Source organism: Lithobates pipiens, unplaced genomic scaffold (assembly GCF_037356315.1).
Source record: "Lithobates pipiens isolate NorthernLeopardFrog02 unplaced genomic scaffold, aLitPip1_a1.2 Scaffold_23, whole genome shotgun sequence".
Classification (NCBI taxonomy): Eukaryota; Metazoa; Chordata; class Amphibia; order Anura; family Ranidae; genus Lithobates; species Lithobates pipiens.
In genome coordinates this window covers 2349916-2370024 of record NW_027507785.1, presented here as the reverse complement: position 1 = coordinate 2370024, position 20109 = coordinate 2349916, and the positions used below count along the sequence as shown (strand labels likewise).

The 20109-nt window shown below is 48.9% G+C and overlaps 1 protein-coding gene across 1 annotated transcript in view; it reads right to left on the bottom strand.

The window, feature by feature from the left end:
* Positions 1 to 3119: 3119 nt before the first annotated feature.
* LOC143927161 (vomeronasal type-2 receptor 116-like) overlaps positions 3120 to 20109 on the bottom strand; it is a 53945-nt gene continuing 36955 nt past the window's right edge. Inside the window, exon 4 of the mRNA XM_077451110.1 lies at positions 3120 to 4012. Coding sequence (XP_077307236.1) covers positions 3120 to 4012 — 893 coding nt within the window. The remainder of the gene's footprint in view (positions 4013 to 20109) is intronic.

Below are 20109 nucleotides of genomic sequence, written 5' to 3'. Positions count from 1 at the left end.
ATATTCTTCTAAGTTACACAGAATCGCTTTATATGAATCAGGGTCATTTAGGACCGCTTCATTGCATCTCCACACATGTGTTTGTAGAAAAGGATCTCCCACTCTCGATTTAGACTAAGATTGGAGCGTGATCTGACCATGTTATATCTTTAATGTCTGAGTGGGATATTCTCTGGCGCAACATCTTGCCTGCTAAAAATAGGTCTATTCTGGAATAGGAATTGTGTCTTGACGAATGGAATGTAAACGATTTTTCACTTGCATTCAAACACCTCCATACGTCAAATAGCTCCTCCCGAAGAAGAAGATCCCAAAAATGAGAGGGATGTCTCTTCCCCGAGGAGGTGGTATCCAATTATTCATCTATGACACAGTTAAAATCCCCACACAAAAGTATGCTCCTCTCCCTCACCTGAGAAATTTTCCTTATGACCTTATTAACAAACTTAAGTTGGTGCGAGTTGGGAGCATAGACATTAGCCAATGTTACCTGCAGATTATCTATTGTACAAACCAATATTATAAATCAACCTTCAGGGTCAATTATAGACTTTTTGAGTTCAAAAGATACTGTATCTCTGATGGCTACCATCACACCTCTTTTTTTTTAAGTGAATGAAGCTTGAATGACATGAGGAAAGTTCGGATGGTAGCATTTTGGAGTTGCTTGCTTGTGAAAGTGAGTTTCCTGTATTGTCAGTATGTCCGCGCTGTGAAGATTGGCCTCCCTCCATAGGGATCTGCGTTTGGCAGGGTGATTTAAACCACTTGCATTGATAGATAATATTCGAATACCCATAATTGTTCATCTGTAATTGTTGGTATTCGTGACGGAAAGTTGATTGGAGTTTTGGATGGTGTGGTAGTTGTGTCGAAGTGTTGATTGAAGTTCTGCTTAAAGGGTGGTAAGAGAATAGTAGAAATTCTTCAAACACGCATACCGATGCAGACAGTGTCCGAGATGGATTATCCAAGCGAAAAGGGTGTGAACCTAAGAGTTCTTGACCACTGTATCCTAAACAAAGGAAAAGTTTCCGATATCTTTGCTCCATTTTTTTGTTAGAACCGTTGAGATCAACGGGGAACATCCTACTTTGTGAACCAAACAACTTAAGAACAAGGGTCCAAAGGACAGACGAAAAAGACGCCCACAACGGTGAGGTCAGGTACGGTGTCAGGCCAGCCTAGGTTTAGATTTGGCAGGACTCCTGGACGAAGGTGAGACACAAGTGGAGTGGGTGTCACTGGAGTCAGAATCTTCTGCTGTGCTGCGCTCACCCTCCTATCTCTGCATTTTTTCACCTTGCTCTGGCGGGATGGATGTCTGAGCGCTGTGCATCTGCGAAGGTCCGTGTCCCCCATCGCCATCTTGCTGTAGTCCTCTGCTGACTGCCAGATAGAAATCCGGCAGTTTAAGTGCTTGTGACTGCCTCCTCCTTGTTGACATTGTGTCGCTGAGTCTCTCCGCTATGCTCCGGTGATTCCGCTGTGCTCTGTGCACTGTTACGCCCACTGTGGATTTGTTAATTACCCCAGTGTGGAGCGGAGTTCCTCTCCATGCGGCCATCTCGCTCACCACGCCCCCAAGTGTAATTACAATTTTTGATGCAATGCTTTGCAGCAGGGCTCATTCCTGCACTCCAACTAAAGTATCTGGGAGAGGTTGCAGTGTCGTGGCACCAGCACCAGTGCCTAAGGCCCAATTTTTCAGCCCCTGTTTAACAAGGGCATGTAATTACAATTCTTGATATAATATTTCACAGGAGGGCCCGTTCCAGCGCCCACCAAGAGTAACTGTGAGGACTTATAGTGTTGTGGCACCAGCACCTCCACCACAACCACCAAGGCCCAATTTTTCTACCACTGTTCAACAATGGCATGTAATTACAATTCTTGATATAATCGTTCACAGTAGGGAGCTCCAGAGCCCACCAAGAGTCACTTTGAGGGCTTACAGTGTTGTGGCAACACCAACACCTTAGGCCCCCATTTCTGCAGAGCATATAGGGCAGGCCCCTACTTTCAATCATCCAACTTACAAACGTCTCCTACTTGCAAATGGAAGGAGACAACAGGAAGTGAGATGAAAAAAGATGGACGGCAAAAAAAATTATACAGTGGTGATAACCCTTCCCTATGTTTTCCAAAAAGCTTAAAAATAGATTTTTGGACTGGACCTAAAAGGGCTGGTAATGGGCATGGGGGGCTACCCATGCCATTTTTCTCAATGATTTTCATCCGTATTGCCTGAACCAGATATTATATTAAAACCGCAAGCAGTTTTAAATGACTTTTTTTCTGTTAAATGTCATTTTGTGCAGGGACTGTTCTAAACACGGGAAACATGTGGCACTTCACAGGCATACTATAGACACCCCCCAGGCACGATATTTAAAGGAATATTTCACTTTTTTCACTTTAATCATCATTAAAATCAGTGCTCCAGGAAAAAAAGCAGTTTAAAAAAAAATTTAGGCATTGACCCATGTCCCCTGGGGGAGGAGCCGGGTCCCCAAACCCTTTTTAGGACAACATCTTGCATATTAGCCATTAAAATTAGCACTTTTTATTTCAAATGTTCGAGTCCCATAGACTTCAATGGGGTTCTAAAGTTGGCACAAATTTTTGGTCTGTTGGAAAGTTCTGGTGCGAACTGCAGCATACGTTTCCTCTCACCCTGATCTGTGGATCCCACCCCATGATGAGAAACATCCAGTCAAAACACAGTAAAGGCAGCCAATCCTGGGAGAGTTGGAGGGGAGGGAAGGGGAGGGGAAGGGAGGGAAGGGGAGGGGAAGGGAGGGGAGGGAAGGGGAGGGGAAGGGAGGGGAGGGGAAGGGAGGTGAGGGGAGGGGAGAGGTGGGGAGAGGAGGGGAGGGAAGAGGAGAGGGGAGGGGAGAGGAGAGGATGGGGGAGGAGAGGAGGGGACTCTGTGTGGCAAGACTGGGCTCAAATGATAGGAAATCTTATTCTCTACATTATGACATCAAACAAAAAAAAAATTTGGGTTTACATCCACTTTAATAATGTTCATTCTCAATACATTAGCAAAATACTACAATTACCAATAATAGAGATAATGCTATAAATACTGGTAACCCAGCGTTGCTCCATACTTATTAGTGGATACATGTTTTTGTATTCAGGTCAGGTCTGAACAGAATTATGTAACATTTTGGGAAAAATATACAACCAAGAAGTCCAGAACTTGAGGCTATTAGAGCAAAAACCTCCACAGCCACCATGTATTTCCCTCTGGTGCTCAGATAGGCCGGGATCATGGCAATCCAGACACTGCAGAACACCAGCATGCTGAAGGTGATGAACTTGGCTTCATTAAAACTGTCCGGTAATGTCCTGGCTAAAAAAGCGATAATGAAACTCACAGCTGCCAGAAGCCCCATATATCCCAGGACAGAGTAGAAGCCGATAACTGAACCCTCATTACACTGAATGATGACCTTCCCCTGATAAGAGTGAGTGTCCCGATCCTGGAAGGGAGGAGAAATAGACAACCAAGTGACACAGATTAAGACTTGAACCAGTGATAAGACACAAATGATAAAATTGGGTAGTTTGGCTCCCATCCATTTCCTCCAGGGACTCCCAGGTTTGGTGGCTTTAAAAGCAATACACACCATGATACTTTTGGCAAGAAGAGAAGAGACGGCAACTGAGAAGATGACACCAAAAGAGGAGACACGGAGCATGCAGGTCACATCTACTGGATGGCCGAGGAACAAGAAGACACAGAGGAAGCTCAACATGATGGAGACCAGGAGAAGATAGCTCAGGTTCCGGTTATTAGCTTTAACAATGGGGGTGTCCTGGTAATGTATAAATATCCTCAATATTAAACCAGTCAGAAGACAACAGAGGATGGAGACAGCCGAAAATACTACAACAATGGTGTCATCAGTGTAGGAGAGAAATTCCACCAATTTTGGAACACACCGATCCTTCTTCTTATTTGGCCATTCTTCATCAGGACATTTCATGCAGTTTTCACTGTCTGCAAGAAGAACAATACAAACACAATGAACATCGGGGTCAGAGCTTCAATCAGTGCATTTTAGGGCCTCAGGAAATTAGATTGGCCGTCACTACATCAGGATTTATCAATCTTCACATATACAATATATCCCATAGTCTGTAGACTATAACTTTCACACAAATAATATACACCGATTTGGGGAATTTTCACCAGAGAAATGGAACAGAATACATTTTTACCTAAAAATATGAAGAAAGATTATTTATTTTGAAAATGTTATAACAGAAACAAAGAGAAATGTGTCTGAGTAATTGTCATTCAAAATGTGAGAGCGCTGAAAAGGGGCCTGGACAGGAAGGGCGGGAAAGGTCAGGACTCTGTGCAGTCCAGTCAAGTTTCTTCACCCCAAACCAAGCCCAACCCTTGAAAAACAACCCCACACCATAATCCCCCCTCCACCAAATGATTTGGACCTGTGCACAAAGCAAGGTCAAGGTAAAGGCAGGCGTTCCAATACTTTTGGTAATAAAGGGTATCTCTAATGGATCTGATCAGTCTTTACATTTCAGCTGTTTTGGGAGAGGTGAAGTTTTCTTTTTGTTCTATTGTCATCCACAATGCTCCATCAGTAGGGGGGGGATTGGCAGACAGACCTGACGAATCCTCCCTCAGTTACTGCGCCTTGGACCAGCAGGTTCCGAAACTCAGGAACAGACGGATCCATACCCCAGACCAGGCAGGTCTATCAGTGGCCACTGTTGCGGGGTGTCGGACACCCCATGACCGAGACCCCTCACGGGGCTACCCCGGTCCTGGAACCAGACCAGACCACACAGTCTCTCGAACAACTCCGGAACCCCGAACACATGACTCACACCCGTTTAACTACCCCCTCCCAGACTCCTCAGCGGGCCCGGCACTCTCACTGATTGGCTCAGAGAAGGCCGATACCCAAACATCCAACCAGACTTGCTTCTAGCTTGTCGTGTGCAACTCACCGTCCACATGATCAGGCAGAACTTACAAACACAGCCTGGCCAGACTGGTGTTAAGGCCTACCTACACAATTAACCCTCAGAACCTTTACTGTTCTGAGGCCAAAAACTAAATTTACAGGCGTGTGACATTTGATCCCAAATGTCATCCGCTACACCTTTATTTTCTATTTTATTTTCTTTGGAAATTGGAAAACTATTCAAATTTAGGTCTGTTTAGCCAGGGTTGCTCTTAAATGTACCTATCCTGGGGACATCTGGCTGCGAGGCTGTCTAAGGGTCTATCCAGAAGCAAGAGAGCAGAGTAGGGTTGGGACTGCGGCTTGCAGTTCAACCAGAAGTGACGGTTCTGCCGTCCGAAGAACCTGTCGTTGACGGAGGTAGAGGAGAAGCTGTCGCCACTAAGGGACCAACCGCCTTGTTACAGGAGATCACAGTGAGTAGCTGAAGCAAGTACCAGAGCAGTATTCTCACCAACCGGGGATGGTGAACAATTGGGAAACTTCAGCAAGGTCTCAAGCCAGGGACCCAGCCAGCGGAGGTGACACTTGCAGAGCAGTCTTGTGTGTCAAGCCAGGGACCGAGCAGGCCAGTGGGGTGACGCTTGAGGACTGTCTGTGATAGGGATGAGCTGAACAGCCCCCGGTTCGGTTCGCACCAAAACTTTCAAACGGACCTAAAATTCGTACGAACTTTAGAACCCCATTGAAGTCTATTGGACTCGAACGTTCGAAATAAAAAGTGCTAATTTTAATGGCTAATATGCAAGATACTGTCCTAAAAAGGGTTTGGGGACCTGGCTCCTGCCCCAGGGGACATGGGTCAATGCCTAAAATGTTTTTAAAAATGGCCGTTTTGGCGGGAGCACTGATTTTTAATGATGATTAAAGTGAAAAAAATTCCTTTAAATATCGTGCCTGGGGGGTGTCTATAGTATGCCTGTGAAGTGCCACGTGTTTCCCGTGTTTAGAACAGTCCCTGCACAAAATAACATTTAACGGAAATAATGTCATTTAAAACTGCTTGCGATTTTAATGTAATATCTGGTTCCGGCAATATGGATGAAAATCATTGAGAAAAATGGCATGGGTAGCCCCCCTGCCCATTACCAACCCCTTTGGGTCTTGTACGGATATTAAGGGGAACCCCATACCCAGGCCCTATATACTCAGAACAGCAGTATACAGGCGGTGCAAACAAGACAGGGACTGTGTAGGTTTGTTGTGTTAAGTAGAATCTGTTTGTGATTTTCAACTGGTACATTTTTAAAGTGTAGCTCCAGTCAAAAAATCTATTTTTAAGCTTTTTGGAAAACATAGGGAAGGGTTATCACCCCTGTATAATTTGTTTTGTCGTCCGTCTTTTTTCATCTCACTTCCTGTTGTCTCCTTCCGTTGCAAGTAGGAGACGTTTGTAAGTTGGATGTTTGAAAGTAGGGGCCTGCCCTATATTCTCTGCAGAAATGGCGGAGCAAGGTGTTGGTGTTGCCACAACATTGTAAGCCCTCAAAGTGACTCTTGGTGGGCGTTGGAGCGCCCTGCTGTGAACGGTTATATCAAGAATTGTAATTACATGCCATTGTTGAACAGTGGTAGAAAAATTTACCTTTGGTGGTTGTGGTGCTGGTGCCACAACACTATAAGTCCTCACAGTTACTCTGGGTGGGCACAGGAACGGGCCCTCCTGTGAAATATTATATCAAGAATTGTAATTACATGCCCCTGTTAAACAGGGGCTGAAAATTTGGGCCTTAGGCACTGGTGCTGGTGCCACGACACTACAAACTCTCCCATATACTCTAGTTGTGGTGCAAGAATGAGCCCTGCTGCAAAGCATTGAATCAAAAATTGTAATTAAACGCCCCTGTTAAACAGGGGCAGAAAAATTGGGCTGGTGGCATCACCCAGAACCAAAAATGTTCTTCCAACATATCAGCGGGGGAGGAAGAGGATAGACAATCAACATAACAGGACAGTCACTCAGCATCAGCATAGGCAGTCTTGAAGGGATTGATATTTCAAAAAAAATTATTCGGTTACATCAGCTTCAGGTGCTTGGTAGCTGTGGGTGATCCAAGACTGATTCATCTTGATGAAGGTCAGTCGATCAATTGAGTCGGTGAACAGGCGCACCCTGTGATCGGTAACAAAGCCACCAGCAGCAGTGAAGGTGCGTTCCGAAAGAACGCTGGATGCAGGACAGGCCAGTAGCTCAATTGCATACTGTGCAAGCTCTGGCCAGTGATTCATCCTCAAGACCCAGTAAGCCAGAGGATTTTCGGTGGGAAAGGTGTCCAAGTCTGACCTTGCCCCTAGGTATTCCTGCACCATGTAAATCAGACGGTGGCGATGGTTGCTGGAACTGATCATACCTTGGTGCTGCGGACTAAAAACATTGTCTGAACGCATTGGTCAGACGGCCACCTTCTCCACCGCTCCTTCTGACCGATGCCTCAGCAATACGTTGTCCAGGATCAGGAGTTTGTAACCTCCCAGTCTCTGGGAACGCGTTGCACAGACCTTTCTGCAAGGCCTCCCAGAGATGTCTCATCCTCTGCTCCCTCTGCGATGGCAAGATAAGATCGGCAACCTTACCCTTGTACCGTGGATCAAGGAGAGTGGCCAGCCAGTAATGGTCCCTCTCCTTGATCCGAAGAATACGAGGATCCTTCCGCAGGCTTTGCAGGATCAGGGAGGCCATGCAGCATAGGTTAGCTGAGGCATTCGGTCCGGAGTCCTCTGGGTCACTAAGGACAACATGATCCGCAGCTACCTCATCCCAGCCATGTACAAGTCCACGGGTTTCTTGGGACTGTAAATCATCCCTACAAGACTGCTGCTGATGCTGAGTGCCAGCCTCCATCTCCATGCTGACACAATCATCCTCCTCCTCCTCCTCCTCCTCATCCTCTTCCTGTGTGATGGGTGGCACAGCAGGAACACTGTCTGGATATAGGAGGCCTTGAGAGGCAAGGAAGTCCTCCTCTTCCTGCCTCTGTTCTGCCTCAAGTGCCCTGTCCATTATTCCATGCAGCGTATGCTCCAAGAGGTGGACAAGAGGTACAGTGTCGCTGATGCATGCACTGTCACTGCTCACCATCCTTGTGGCCTCCTTAAATGGTGACAGGACAGTGCATGCATCCCTGATCATGCCCCACTGGCGTGGTGAGAAAAAAACCGAGCTCCCCTGACCCTGTCCTGGTGCAATAGTCACACATGTACTCATTGATGGCCATCTGCTGCGTGTGCAGCTGCTGCAGGATGGCCAACGTTGAGTTCTACCTGGTGGGCATATCACATATAATTGGGCAGGTTCAGCTCCTTTTGGAGCTCAGCCAGCCGAGCACAGGCATTAAATGATCGGCGGAAATGCACACAGACTTTCCTGGCCTGCTTCAGGACATCCTGTAAGCCCGGGTACCTTCCCAAGTACCGCTGCACCACCAGGTTAAGGACGTGAGCCACACAGGGCACATGGGTCAGTTGTCCCTGTCGGAGGGCAGAGAGGAGGTTGGTGCCATTGTCGCAAACCACCATTCCTGGCTTAAGCTGGTGTGGTGTCAACCACCTCTCGGCCTGCCCCTGCAGAGCTGACAAAACATCTGCCCCAGTGTGGTTCCTGTCCCCCAAACAAACCAGTGCAAGCACAGCATGGCATCGTTTTGCCTGCGTACTTGCGTAGCCCCTGGAACGCCTACGGAGCACCGCTGGTTCTGAGGACAGAGCACTGGAAGAGGCCATGGAGGAAGAAGAAGAGGAGGGGGTGGAGGAGAGAGGTGTGTCACAACCAATAGTAGCATTTTGGAGGCGTGGTGGCGGAACAACCTCCAACACTACTGCACCTTGTCCTGCATCCTTCCCAGCTGCCAGAAGTGTGACCCAATGGGCCATGAAAGACAGGTATCGTCCCTGTCCATGCCTGCTGAACCATGAGTCAGTGGTAATATGCACCTTACCGCTGACCGCCCTGTCCAGCAAGGCAAGGACATTGCCTTCCACATGCTGGTAGAGAGACCCGGAATTGCCTTCAGTGAGGAAAAGTGAAGTTTGGGGACCTGCCACTGAGGAACCGCACATTGTACAAACTCACGGAAGGGGGTTGAGTCTACCAACTGAAAAGGCAGCAGTTGAAGTGCTAGCAATTTAGCCAAGCTAGCATTCAACCGCTGGGCATGTGGATGGCTGGGAGTGAACTTCTTTCGGCGATCCAGCAGCTGGGGCAGGGACATTTGCCTGCTATAATCGCACATGGGTGTACTGCTAGAGGAAGCACTTGGCTGTGACACACCTAATTCTACACCTTCATTCCTCTCAGAGCAGGTTTCAGAGAGGACTGAAGTGCTAGCAATTTAGTCAAGCTAGCATTCAACCGCTGGGCATGTGGATGGCTGGGAGCATCCCCTCTCTCTGTGCTCACGCTACTGCCTTCCTCTAGTATCATCATCAGAGCCTACAAAACACTGGGCATTTTCCTGGAGCATATACCCAACACTGTGCTCAAAGAGTTCAGGAGACTCCTCAGGAGGACGTGATGGGTCTAGTGAAGGAGTTACTGATGATGACATTGAGAGGAGGGAAGACGATGCGTTGGCAGCTGCTTTGCTAGTACCCTGAGCCTGGGTGAGAGAGGATGAGGAGGATGAAGAGGGCTTGGTCATCCACTCTACCAAGTCGTTGGTAGACATGTGCATTCGTTTTCGTCCGAATGCATTTTCGTCCGAATTTCAGCTATTTTCGTTTTCGTTTTGACAAACGATAACGAAAGCACAAAATCCGAAAAACGAAATATCCGACATAAATAAATGCTTTATTTTCATTTTCATTGTTACAACAGTTTGATATAGAATAGGAGATTCGATCCACTCTACCAAGTCTTCGGCATGTTGCGGCTCAACATGTCCAGCTGCCGAAAAGAAGGACAAGCGTGTCCCATGGCCACGTACAGATGATGACGATGCACCGCGTCCACGACCAGCACTGTTGTCTCTAGACACAGAGCCTGCTTGCCCTCTTTTATCGGCCTGCGCCTGTCTGCCTCTCCTTGCTGGCCTTCCAGACATGGTAATGGCCTGAAGGGAGATGGGAAAACCAGCAATTGGGTAGTGTATATTGTGCTGGAGGCACACACAACATCCACTTACTTTTGCAGATATCTCAATTAGAGAAGAGCTATGTAGGTGGATATAACGGTGTATACTGTGGTCAGGGCACGCAGACAGCACGCACTATCTCCTACAACTGACTGCAAGCTCTATTTAAAAAGAGCAAGATAGCTAGCTATATAGGTGGATATAACGGTGTATTCTGCGGTCAGGGCACACAGACAGCATGCACAATCTCCTACAACTGACTGCAATTTAAAAAGAACAAGATAGCTAGCTATATAGGTGGATAGGGATGAGCTTCGTGTTCGAGTTGAACATACGTTCGACTCGAACATCGATCGCCCGTTCGGCGAATTCTGAATGTTGTGGGCCGTTCGCTCCAAATTCGTGTGTCGCTCACGGCCCACAATGCACTGCGCCATCGCAGTGCATTGCTGGCTCATGATTGGCCAAGCATGCACTGTGACCCCGCATGCTTGGCCAATCACAGCACCGGCAGCGAGGAGAGCCATGATTGGCCACAGGCAGGATGCCTGTGGCCAATCATAGCTCAGGCTGTGTAGTACACGCCCCACACTATATAAGGCCGCCAACGCGGCGGCCTTCTGTAGTGTGTTGGCGTCTGTAGGAGTTAGTGGGTGTTCTGTGTACCTTCAACACAGTATACACCGATCGTTATCGGCCGATTTTTCGTTCTTGCTCTTCTGTAGTGGTTGTTGTCTGCGTGCCCTGACCGCAGTATACACCGCTATATTCACCTATATAGCTAGCTATCTTGCTCGTTTTAAATAGAGCTTGCAGTCAGTGGTAGGAGATTGTGCGTGCTGTCTGCGTGCTCTGAACCCAGTATACACCGCTATATCCATCTATATGGCTAGCTATCTTGCTCTTTTTAAATAGAGCTTGCAGTCAGTGGTAGGAGATTGTGCGTGCTGTCTGCGTGCTCTGAACCCAGTATACACCGCTATATCCATCTATATAGCTAGCTATCTTGCTCGTTTTAAATAGAGCTTGCAGTCAGTGGTAGGAGATTGTGCGTGCTGTCTGCGTGCTCTGAACCCAGTATACACCGCTATATCCATCTATATAGCTAGCTATCTTGCTCGTTTTAAATAGAGCTTGCAGTCAGTGGTAGGAGATTGTGCGTGCTGTCTGCGTGCTCTGAACCCAGAATACACCGCTATATCCACCTATATAGCTAGCTATCTTGCTTGTTTTAAATAGAGCTTGCAGTCAGTGGTAGGAGATTGAGCGTGCTCTGAACCCAGTATACGCCGCTATATCCACCTACATAGCTCTTCTCTATTTGAGCCATCTGCCATCTGCAGGAGTTAGTGGATGTTGTGTGTGCCTCCAGCACAATATACACTACCCAATTGCTGGTTTTCCCAACTCCCTTCAGGCCATTACCATGTCTGGAAGGCCAGCAGACAGAGGCAGACAGGCGTGAGCCGATAAAAGAGGACAAGCAGGCTCTGTATCTAGAGACAACAGTGCTGGTCATGGACGCGGTGCATCATCATCATCAGCACGTGGCCATGGGACACGCTTGTCCTTCTTTTCGGCAGCTGGACATGTTGAGCCGCAACATGCCAACGAGTAGACATGTGCAGAGTAAAATATTTCGTTTCGGAATTTCGTTTTCGTCCGAAAACTTAATTTATTTAGTTACTCCCGAAATTCGTTTTTATTTATTTTGTTTTTCGTTCAAAAATTGCATTCGTCCGAAAATCCACATGAATTACGGTCGAATCTGTCTTTGAAGGCTTATGGTGTCTGTCGAATGTATAAAGAAGATTCGATGGAGCTAGTATACAGCATACTTTAGAACCCTATTAAAGTCTATGGGACTCCAACGTTCAAAATCCAAAGTGCTAATTTTAAAGGCTAATTTGCAAGTTACTGTCCTAAAAAGTGTTTGGGGACCCGGGTCCTGCCCCAGGGGACATGTATCAATGCAAAAAAAAGTTTTAAAAACGGCCGTTTTTTCGGGAGCAGTTATTTTAATAATGATTAAAGTGAAACAATAAAAGTGTAATATTCCTTTAAATCTCGTAGGGGGGGGGGGTTGTCTATAGTATGCCTGTGAAGGGGCGCATGTTTCTGGTGCTTAGAACTGTCCCTGCACAAAGTGTCATTTATGCAGGAAAAAAAGTCCTTTAAAATCACTCGCAGCTATTATGAATTGTCGGCTCCCGTAATACAGAGAACACTCATTGAAAGTCATTGATAAAAAAATAAAAAATAAAATAAATAAATAAAAAAGCGTGGGGGTCCCCCAAATTTAATTACCAGGCCCTTCAGGTCTGGTATGGATATTAAGGGGAACCCTGCCTCAAATTTAAGAAAAAATTTGACGTGGGGTTCCCCCTAAATATCCATAACCAGACCCTTCAGGTCTGGTATGGATATTAAGGGGAACCCCGCGTCAAATTAAAAAAAAAATTGACGTGGGGTTCCCCCTAAAAATCCATACCAGACCCTTTAACAGAAACCTGCCTGTGTTACATCAGAGGGGTGCGGGGTCACCCATACGTCACAGGGAACCCCGGGTTTCCCCTTGCGTCAGAGGGGGCGGGGTCAGGTGACGGGTGGCCCCGCCCTCCGTATATAAGAAACGTCAGCCGCCGGAATGCCTGCAGTGTCTCCTCCACGGAGACAGAAGAAGGATGTATTCGCTGCGCTGGATGAGATGAGCCATCGCTGGAGAGATGACCGTCCGTCGCTGGATAGCAAGAGTGGATTACCGCCGCTGGAATCTTTTTTTTATTTTTTTATTTTTAATAAAGGAATTTTTCAAAAGTGTGTTTGTTTTATTTAACCATTTTTTACACTTTCTTTGTGAAATGGTAGGGGTACTTTTGTACCCCCTTACCATTTCAAACAGGGGGGGGCCGGGATCTGGGGGTCCCCTTGTTAAAGGGGGCTTCCAGATTCTGATAAGCCCCCCGCCCGCAGACCTCCACAACCACCGGCCAGGGTTGTGGGGATGAGGCCCTTGTCCTCATCAACATGGGGACAAGGTGCTTTGAGGGGTCACAGACCCCCAAAGCATCCTCCCAATGTTGAGGGCATGTGGCCTGGTACGGTTCAGGAGGGAGGGGGGGCCGCTCTCTCGTCCCCCCTCTTTTCCTGCGGCCTGCCAGGTTGCGTGCTCGGATAAAGGGTCTAGTATGGATTTTTAGGGGGAACCCCACGTCAATTTTTTTTTTAAATTTGACGCGGGGTTCCCCTTAATATCCATACCAGACCTGAAGGGTCTGGTTATGGATATTTAGGGGGAACCCCACGTCCAATTTTTTCTTAAATTTGAGGCAGGGTTCCCCTTAATATCCATACCAGACCTGAAGGGCCTGGTAATTGAATTTGGGGGACCCCCACGCTTTTTTATTTATTTATTTTTTTAACAATGACTTTCAATGAGTGTTCTCTGTATTACGGAGCCGATAATTCATAATAGCTGCGAGTGATTTTAAAGGACTTTTTTTCCTGCATAAATGACACTTTGTGCAGGGACAGTTCTAAGCACGGGAAACATGCGCCCCTTCACAGGCATACTATAGACAACCCCCCCCCCCCCCCCCCTACGAAATTTAAAGGAATATTACACTTTTATTGTTTCACTTTAATCATTATTAAAATAACTGCTCCCGAAAAAACTGACGATTTTAAAACTTTTTTTTGCATTGATACATGTCCCCTGGGGCAGGACCCGGGTCCCCAAACACTTTTTAGGACAGTAACTTGCAGAATCTTTTCTCTCTGTCAAATCTTTTTTCTCTGTCGAATATTTTCTCTATATAATCTTGGACTAATAGAGGTAAGGTTAGGCACATTCGACCACAGGTTCTATAGACAGATTGTTATTGTCAGAGTCACATCGAATCTCCTATTCTATATCAAACTGTTGTAACAATGAAAACGAAAATAAAGCATTTATTTATGTCGGATATTTCGTTTTTCGGATTTTGTGCTTTCGTTATCGTTTGTCAAAACGAAAACGAAAATAGCTGAAATTCGGACGAAAATGCATTCGGACGAAAACGAATGCACATGTCTACCAACGACTTGGTAGAGTGGATGACCAAGCCCTCTTCATCCGCCTCATCCTCTCTCACCCAGGCTCAGGGTACTAGCAAAGCAAAGCAGCTGCCAACGCATCATCTTCCCTCCTCTCAATGTCATCATCAGTGACTCCTTCCCTAGACCCACCACGTCCTCCTGAGGAGTCTCCTGAACTCTTTGAGCACAGTGTTGGGTATATGCTCCAGAAGAATGCCCAGTGTTTTGTAAGCTCTAATGATGATACTCAGCTAGAGGAAGGCAGTAGCGTGAATGCAGAGAGAGGGGATGCTCAAGAAGGACAGCAATCTGGCAGTCATGTTCCACAAGCTGCAGCATACTGCCAGGTTTGCTCCAGTGATGAAGAGGGAGGGGATGATGAGGGCACTGACTCCACCTGGGTGCCTGGTAGGAGAAAGGAGGAGGAGGAGGAGGAGGCACATGTCCAACAAGGCAGGATGCCCTCCGGGGGCCAGCTTATGGGCAGCACACCGACTGAATCACACCGCAGAGCTCCCCCTGTGCAGGGCGCTGCCTCTGCGTGTTATTCTAAAAGTTCTTTGGTGTGGGCCTTTTTTGAGACGAGTGCATCAGATCGCACCACTGCTATTTGCAACATATGTCTCAAGCGTATCTCGCGTGGCCAAAACATCAGCCGCTTGGGCACCACATGCTTGACCAGACATATGTTGACCTGCCATGCAGCTGGTTGGCAAGCGTACCTCAAAGACCCACACCAAAGAACAAAGCGGACCTCTCCTTGCTCCTTATCAGCTGGGATCTCCAACCCCACTAGACCTTCAGTCCTCTCTGAAACCTGCTCTGAGAGGAATGAAGGTGTAGAATTAGGTGTGTCACAGCCAAGTGCTTCCAGGCACTCTGCTAGCAGTACACCCACGTCCGATTATAGCAGGCAAATCTCCCTGCCCCAGCTGCTGGACTGGCGAAAGATGTTCACTCCCAGCCATCCACATGCCCAGCAGTTGAATGCTAGCTTGGCAAAATTGCTAGCACTTCAACTGCTGTCTTTTCAGTTGGTAGACTCGGCCCCCTTCCGTGAGTTTGTACAATGTGCGGTTCCTCAGTGGCAGGTCCCCAAACGCCACTTTGTCTCACGGAAGGCGATTTTCCGGCTCTCTACCGGCATGTGGAAGGCAATGTCCTTCCCTCGCTGGACAGGGCGGTCAGCGCTAAGGTGCATATTACCGCTGACTCATGGTCCAGCAGGCATGGACAGGGCTGTTACCTGTCTTTCACCGCCCATTGGGTCACTCTTCTGGCAGCTGGGAAGGATGCAGGACAAGGTGCAGTAGTGTTGGAGGTTGTTCCGCCACCACGCCTCCAAAATGCTACTATTGGTTGTGACATACCTCTCTCCTCCACCCCCTCCTCTTCTTCTTCCTCCATGGCCTCTTCCAGTGCTCTGTCCTCAGAACCAGCGGTGCTCCGTAGGTGTTCCAGGGGCTATGCAAGTATGCAGGCAAAACGATGCCATGCCATGCTTGCGCTGGTTTGTTTGGGGGACAGGAGCCACACTGGGGCGGATGTTTTGTCAGCTCTGCAGGGGCAGGCCGAGAGAAGGTTGACGCCACGCCAGCTTAAGCCAGGAATGGTGGTTTGCGACAATGGCACCAACCTCCTCTCTGCCCTCCGACAGGGACAACTGACCCATGTGCCCTGTGTAGCTCACGTCCTTAACCTGGTGGTTCAGTGGTTCTTGGGCAGGTACCCGGGCTTACAGGATGTCCTGAAGCAGGCCAGGAAAGTCTGTGTGCATTTCTGCTGATCATTTAATGCCTGTGCTCGGCTGGCTGAGCTCCAAAAGGAGTTGAACTTGCCCAAGAACCGCCTTATATGCGACATGCCCACCAGGTGGAACTCAACGTTGGCCATGCTGCAGTGGCTGCACACGCAGCAGAGGGCCATCAATGAGTACCTGTGCGACTACGGCACCAGGACAGGGTCAGGGGAGCTCGGTTTTTTCTCACCACGCCAGTGGGGCATGATCAGGGATGCATGCACTGTCCTGTCACCATTTGAGGAGGCCACAAGGATGGTGAGCAGTGACAGTGCATGCATCATTGACACTGTACCGCTTGTCCACCTCTTGGAGCATACGCTGCGTGGAATAATGGACAGGGCACTTGAGGCAGAACAGAGGCAGGAAGAGGAGGACTTCCTTGCCTCTCAAGGCCCACTTTATCCAGACAGTGTTCCTGCTGTGCCACCCTTCACACAGGAAGAGGATGAGGGGAGGAGGAGGAGGATGATTGTGTTAGCATGGAGGTGGAGGCTGGCACTCAACATCAGCAGCAGCAGCAGCAGTCTTGTAGGGATGATTTACAGTCCCAAGAAACCCGTGGACTTGTACGCGGCTGGGAGGAGGTAGCTGCGGATCATGTTGTCCTTAGTGACCCAGAGGACTCCGGACCAAATGCCTCAGCTAACCTACGCTGCATGGCCTCCCTGATCCTGCAAAGCCTGCGGAAGGATCCTTGTATTCTTCGGATCAAGGAGAGGGACCATTACTGGCTGGCCACTCTCCTTGATCCACGGTACAACGGTAAGGTTGCCGACCTTATCTTGCCGTCGCAGAGGGAGCAGAGGATGAGACATCTCCGGGAGGCCTTGTAGAAAGGTCTGTGCAATGCGTTCCCAGAGACTGGGAGGTTACAAACTCCTGGTCCTGGACAATGTGTTGCTGAGGCATCGGTCAGAAGGAGCGGTGGAGAAGGTGGCCGTCTGACCGATGCTTTCAGACAATTTTTTAGTCCGCAGCCCCAAGGTATGATCGGTTCCAGCAACCATCGCCACCGTCTAATTTACATGGTGCAGGAACACCTAGGGGCAAGGTCAGACTTGGACACCTTTCCCACCGAAAATGCTCTGGCTTTCTGGGTCTTGAGGATGGGTCACTGGCCAGAGCTTGCACAGTATGCAATTGAGCTACTGGCCTGTCCTGCATCCAGCGTTCTTTTGGAACGCACCTTCAGTGCTGCTGGTGGCTTTGTTACCGATCACAGGGTGCGCCTGTCCACCGAATCAGTTGATCGACTGACCTTCACCAAGATAAATCAGTCCTGGATCACCCACAGCTACCAAGCACCTGAAGCTGATGTAACTGAATCATTTTTTTTTAAATATCACATCCCTTCAGGACTGCCTATGCTGATGCTGAGTGACTGTCCTTTTATGTTGATTGCCTATCCTCTTCCTCCTCCGCTGATATGTTGGAAAAACATTTTTGGTTCTGGGTGATGCCATCAGCCCAATTTTTCTGCACCTGTTTAACAGGGGCGTTTAATTACAATTTTTGATTCAATGATTTGCAGCAGGGCTAATTCCTGCACTAAAACTAGAATATATGGGAGAGGTTGCAGTGTGGTGGCACCAGCACCAGTGCCTAAGGCCCAATTTTTCTGCCCCTGTTTAACAGGGGCGTTTAATTACAATTTTTGATGCAATGCTTTGCAGCAGGGCTAATTCCTGCACTAAAACTAGAGTATATGGGAGAGGTTGCAGTGTCGTGGCACCAGCACCAGTGCCTAAGGCCCAATTTTATTGCCCCTGTTTAACAGGGGCGTTTAATTACAATTTTTGATGCAATGCTTTGCAGCAGGGCTAATTCCTGCACTAAAACTAGAGTATATGGGAGAGGTTGCAGTGTCGTGGCACCAGCACCAGTGCCTAAGGCCCAATTTTTCTGCCCCTGTTTAACAGGGGTGTTTAATTAAAATTTTTGATGCAATGCTTTGCAGCAGGGCTCATTCCTGCACTACAACTAGAGTATATGGGAGAGGTTGCAGTGTGGTGGCACCAGCACCAGTGCCAGCAGCCCAATTTTTCAGCCCCTGTTTAACAGGGACATGTAATTACAATTCTTGATATAATATTTCACAGGAGGGCCCATTCCTGTGCCCACCCGGAGTAACTGTGAGGACTTATAGTGTTGTGGCACCAGCACCACAAACACCAAAGGTCAATTTTTCTACCACTGTTCAACAATGGCATGTAATTACAATTCTTGATATAATCGTTCACAGCAGGGCGCTCCAGCGCCCACCAAGAGTCACTTTGAGGGCTTACAATGTTGTGGCAAAACCAACACCTTGTTCCGCCATTTCTGCAGAGCATATAGGGCAGGCCCCTACTTTCAAACATCCAACTTACAAACATCTCCTACTTGCAAACGGAAGGAGACAACAGCAAGTGAGATGAAAAAAGATGGACGACAAAACAAATTATACAGAGGTGATAACCCTTACCTATGTTTTCCAAAAAGCTTAAAAATAGTTTTTTTGTCTGGAGCTACACTTTAAAAGTGTACGGCCGCGTACACACGGGCGGACTGTTCGCCCAACCTTGTCCGCTGAACAGTGTTTGGGCGGACAGTCCGCTCGTGTGTGGGCTTTCAGCGGACAGTTTCAGCGGACAGTTGGACGGACAAAGTCTTTCGGAAATTCCGAAAAACTGTCCGCTGAAACTGTGTTTGAGCGAACAGTCCGCCCGTGTGTGGGCTTGTCCGCTGTACTTTCGAAATGAGCGGACTGTTCCCGCTCGGAAAGTCCGCCCATTTCGAGCGCGTGTACAGGTAGGCGGGGCCCGCGAGGGAGACGTCGCGGGCTCCGCCGCCTCGAATGGGCTTAAAGGGGAACCCCAACGCCGAAAAAAATCGGCGTGGGGGTTCCCCCCAAGTCCACACCAGACCCTTGTCCGAGCACGCTACCCGGCCGGCCAGGAAAGGGGGGCGAGCGAGCGCGCCCCCCCTCCTGAGCCGTACCAGGCCGCGTGCCCTCAACATGGGGGGTGCCTTGGGGAAGGGGGGGGCCGCGCGGCCCCCCCACCCCAAAGCACCTTGTCCCCATGTTGATGAGGACAAGGGCCTCTTCCCGACAACCCTGGCCGTTGGTTGTCGGGGTCTGCGGGCGGGGGGCTTATCGGAATCCGGGAGCCCCCTTTAAGAAGGGGGCCCCCGGATACCGGCCCCCCACCCTATGTGAATGAGTATGGGGTACAATGTACCCCTACCCATTCACCTGTGAAATAAAGTACAAATAAAAACACAACACAGGGGGAAAAAATATTTTATTGCACAGCCGGGGGTCTTCCGTCTTCGGGGGTCTTCTCGCCGGACTCCTCCGCTATGTGTGTGTAGCTCTTTTGCCAGCGGAGGAGTCCGGCTTTCTTCCTCCCCGCCGCCGGCCTCTTCTCCCGACTTCGGGGGTCTTGTCCCCCTCTTCGGTTCTTCTGCCGGGCCACCGCGCCTGGTCCGGTGGCCCGGTCTTCTGTCGCCGTCTTCCGTTCTTCTGTCGCCGCCTTCGGTTCTTCTGCCGGGCCACCGCGCCTTCTTGTAGCTCTTTTACAGGCGGTGGCCCGGTCTTCTGTCGCCGTCGCCGCCTTCCGTTCGTGTTCTTCTTCTTGTTCTTCTTGTTCTTCTCCTGGAGATGTTGACTCGACGAGCTCTCCGGCCGGAATGCCGGGGACGCGCTGTGCGGTCACTTATATAGTGACAATGGGGCGGGGTCACATGGTATATGTCACATGGGTTGGTCACATGGGTTGATGTCACATGGGGACTATGACATCGTAAGGGGGCGGGGTCACCATGTGACATCAACCCATGTGACATATACCATGTGACCCCGCCCCATTGTCACTATATAAGTCACAGCGCAGGGCGGCTCTGGCATTCCGGCCGGAGGGAGCGACGTGTCAACATCGCCTGGAGAAGAACAAGAAGAACAAGAAGAAGAACACGAACGGAAGGCGGCGACGGCGACAGAAGACCGGGCCACCGCCTGTAAAAGAGCTACAAGAAGGCGCGGTGGCCCGGCAGAAGAACCGAAGGCGGCGACAGAAGAACGGAAGACGGCGACAGAAGACCGGGCCACCGGACCAGGCGCGGTGGCCCGGCAGAAGAACCGAAGAGGGGGACAAGACCCCCGAAGTCGGGA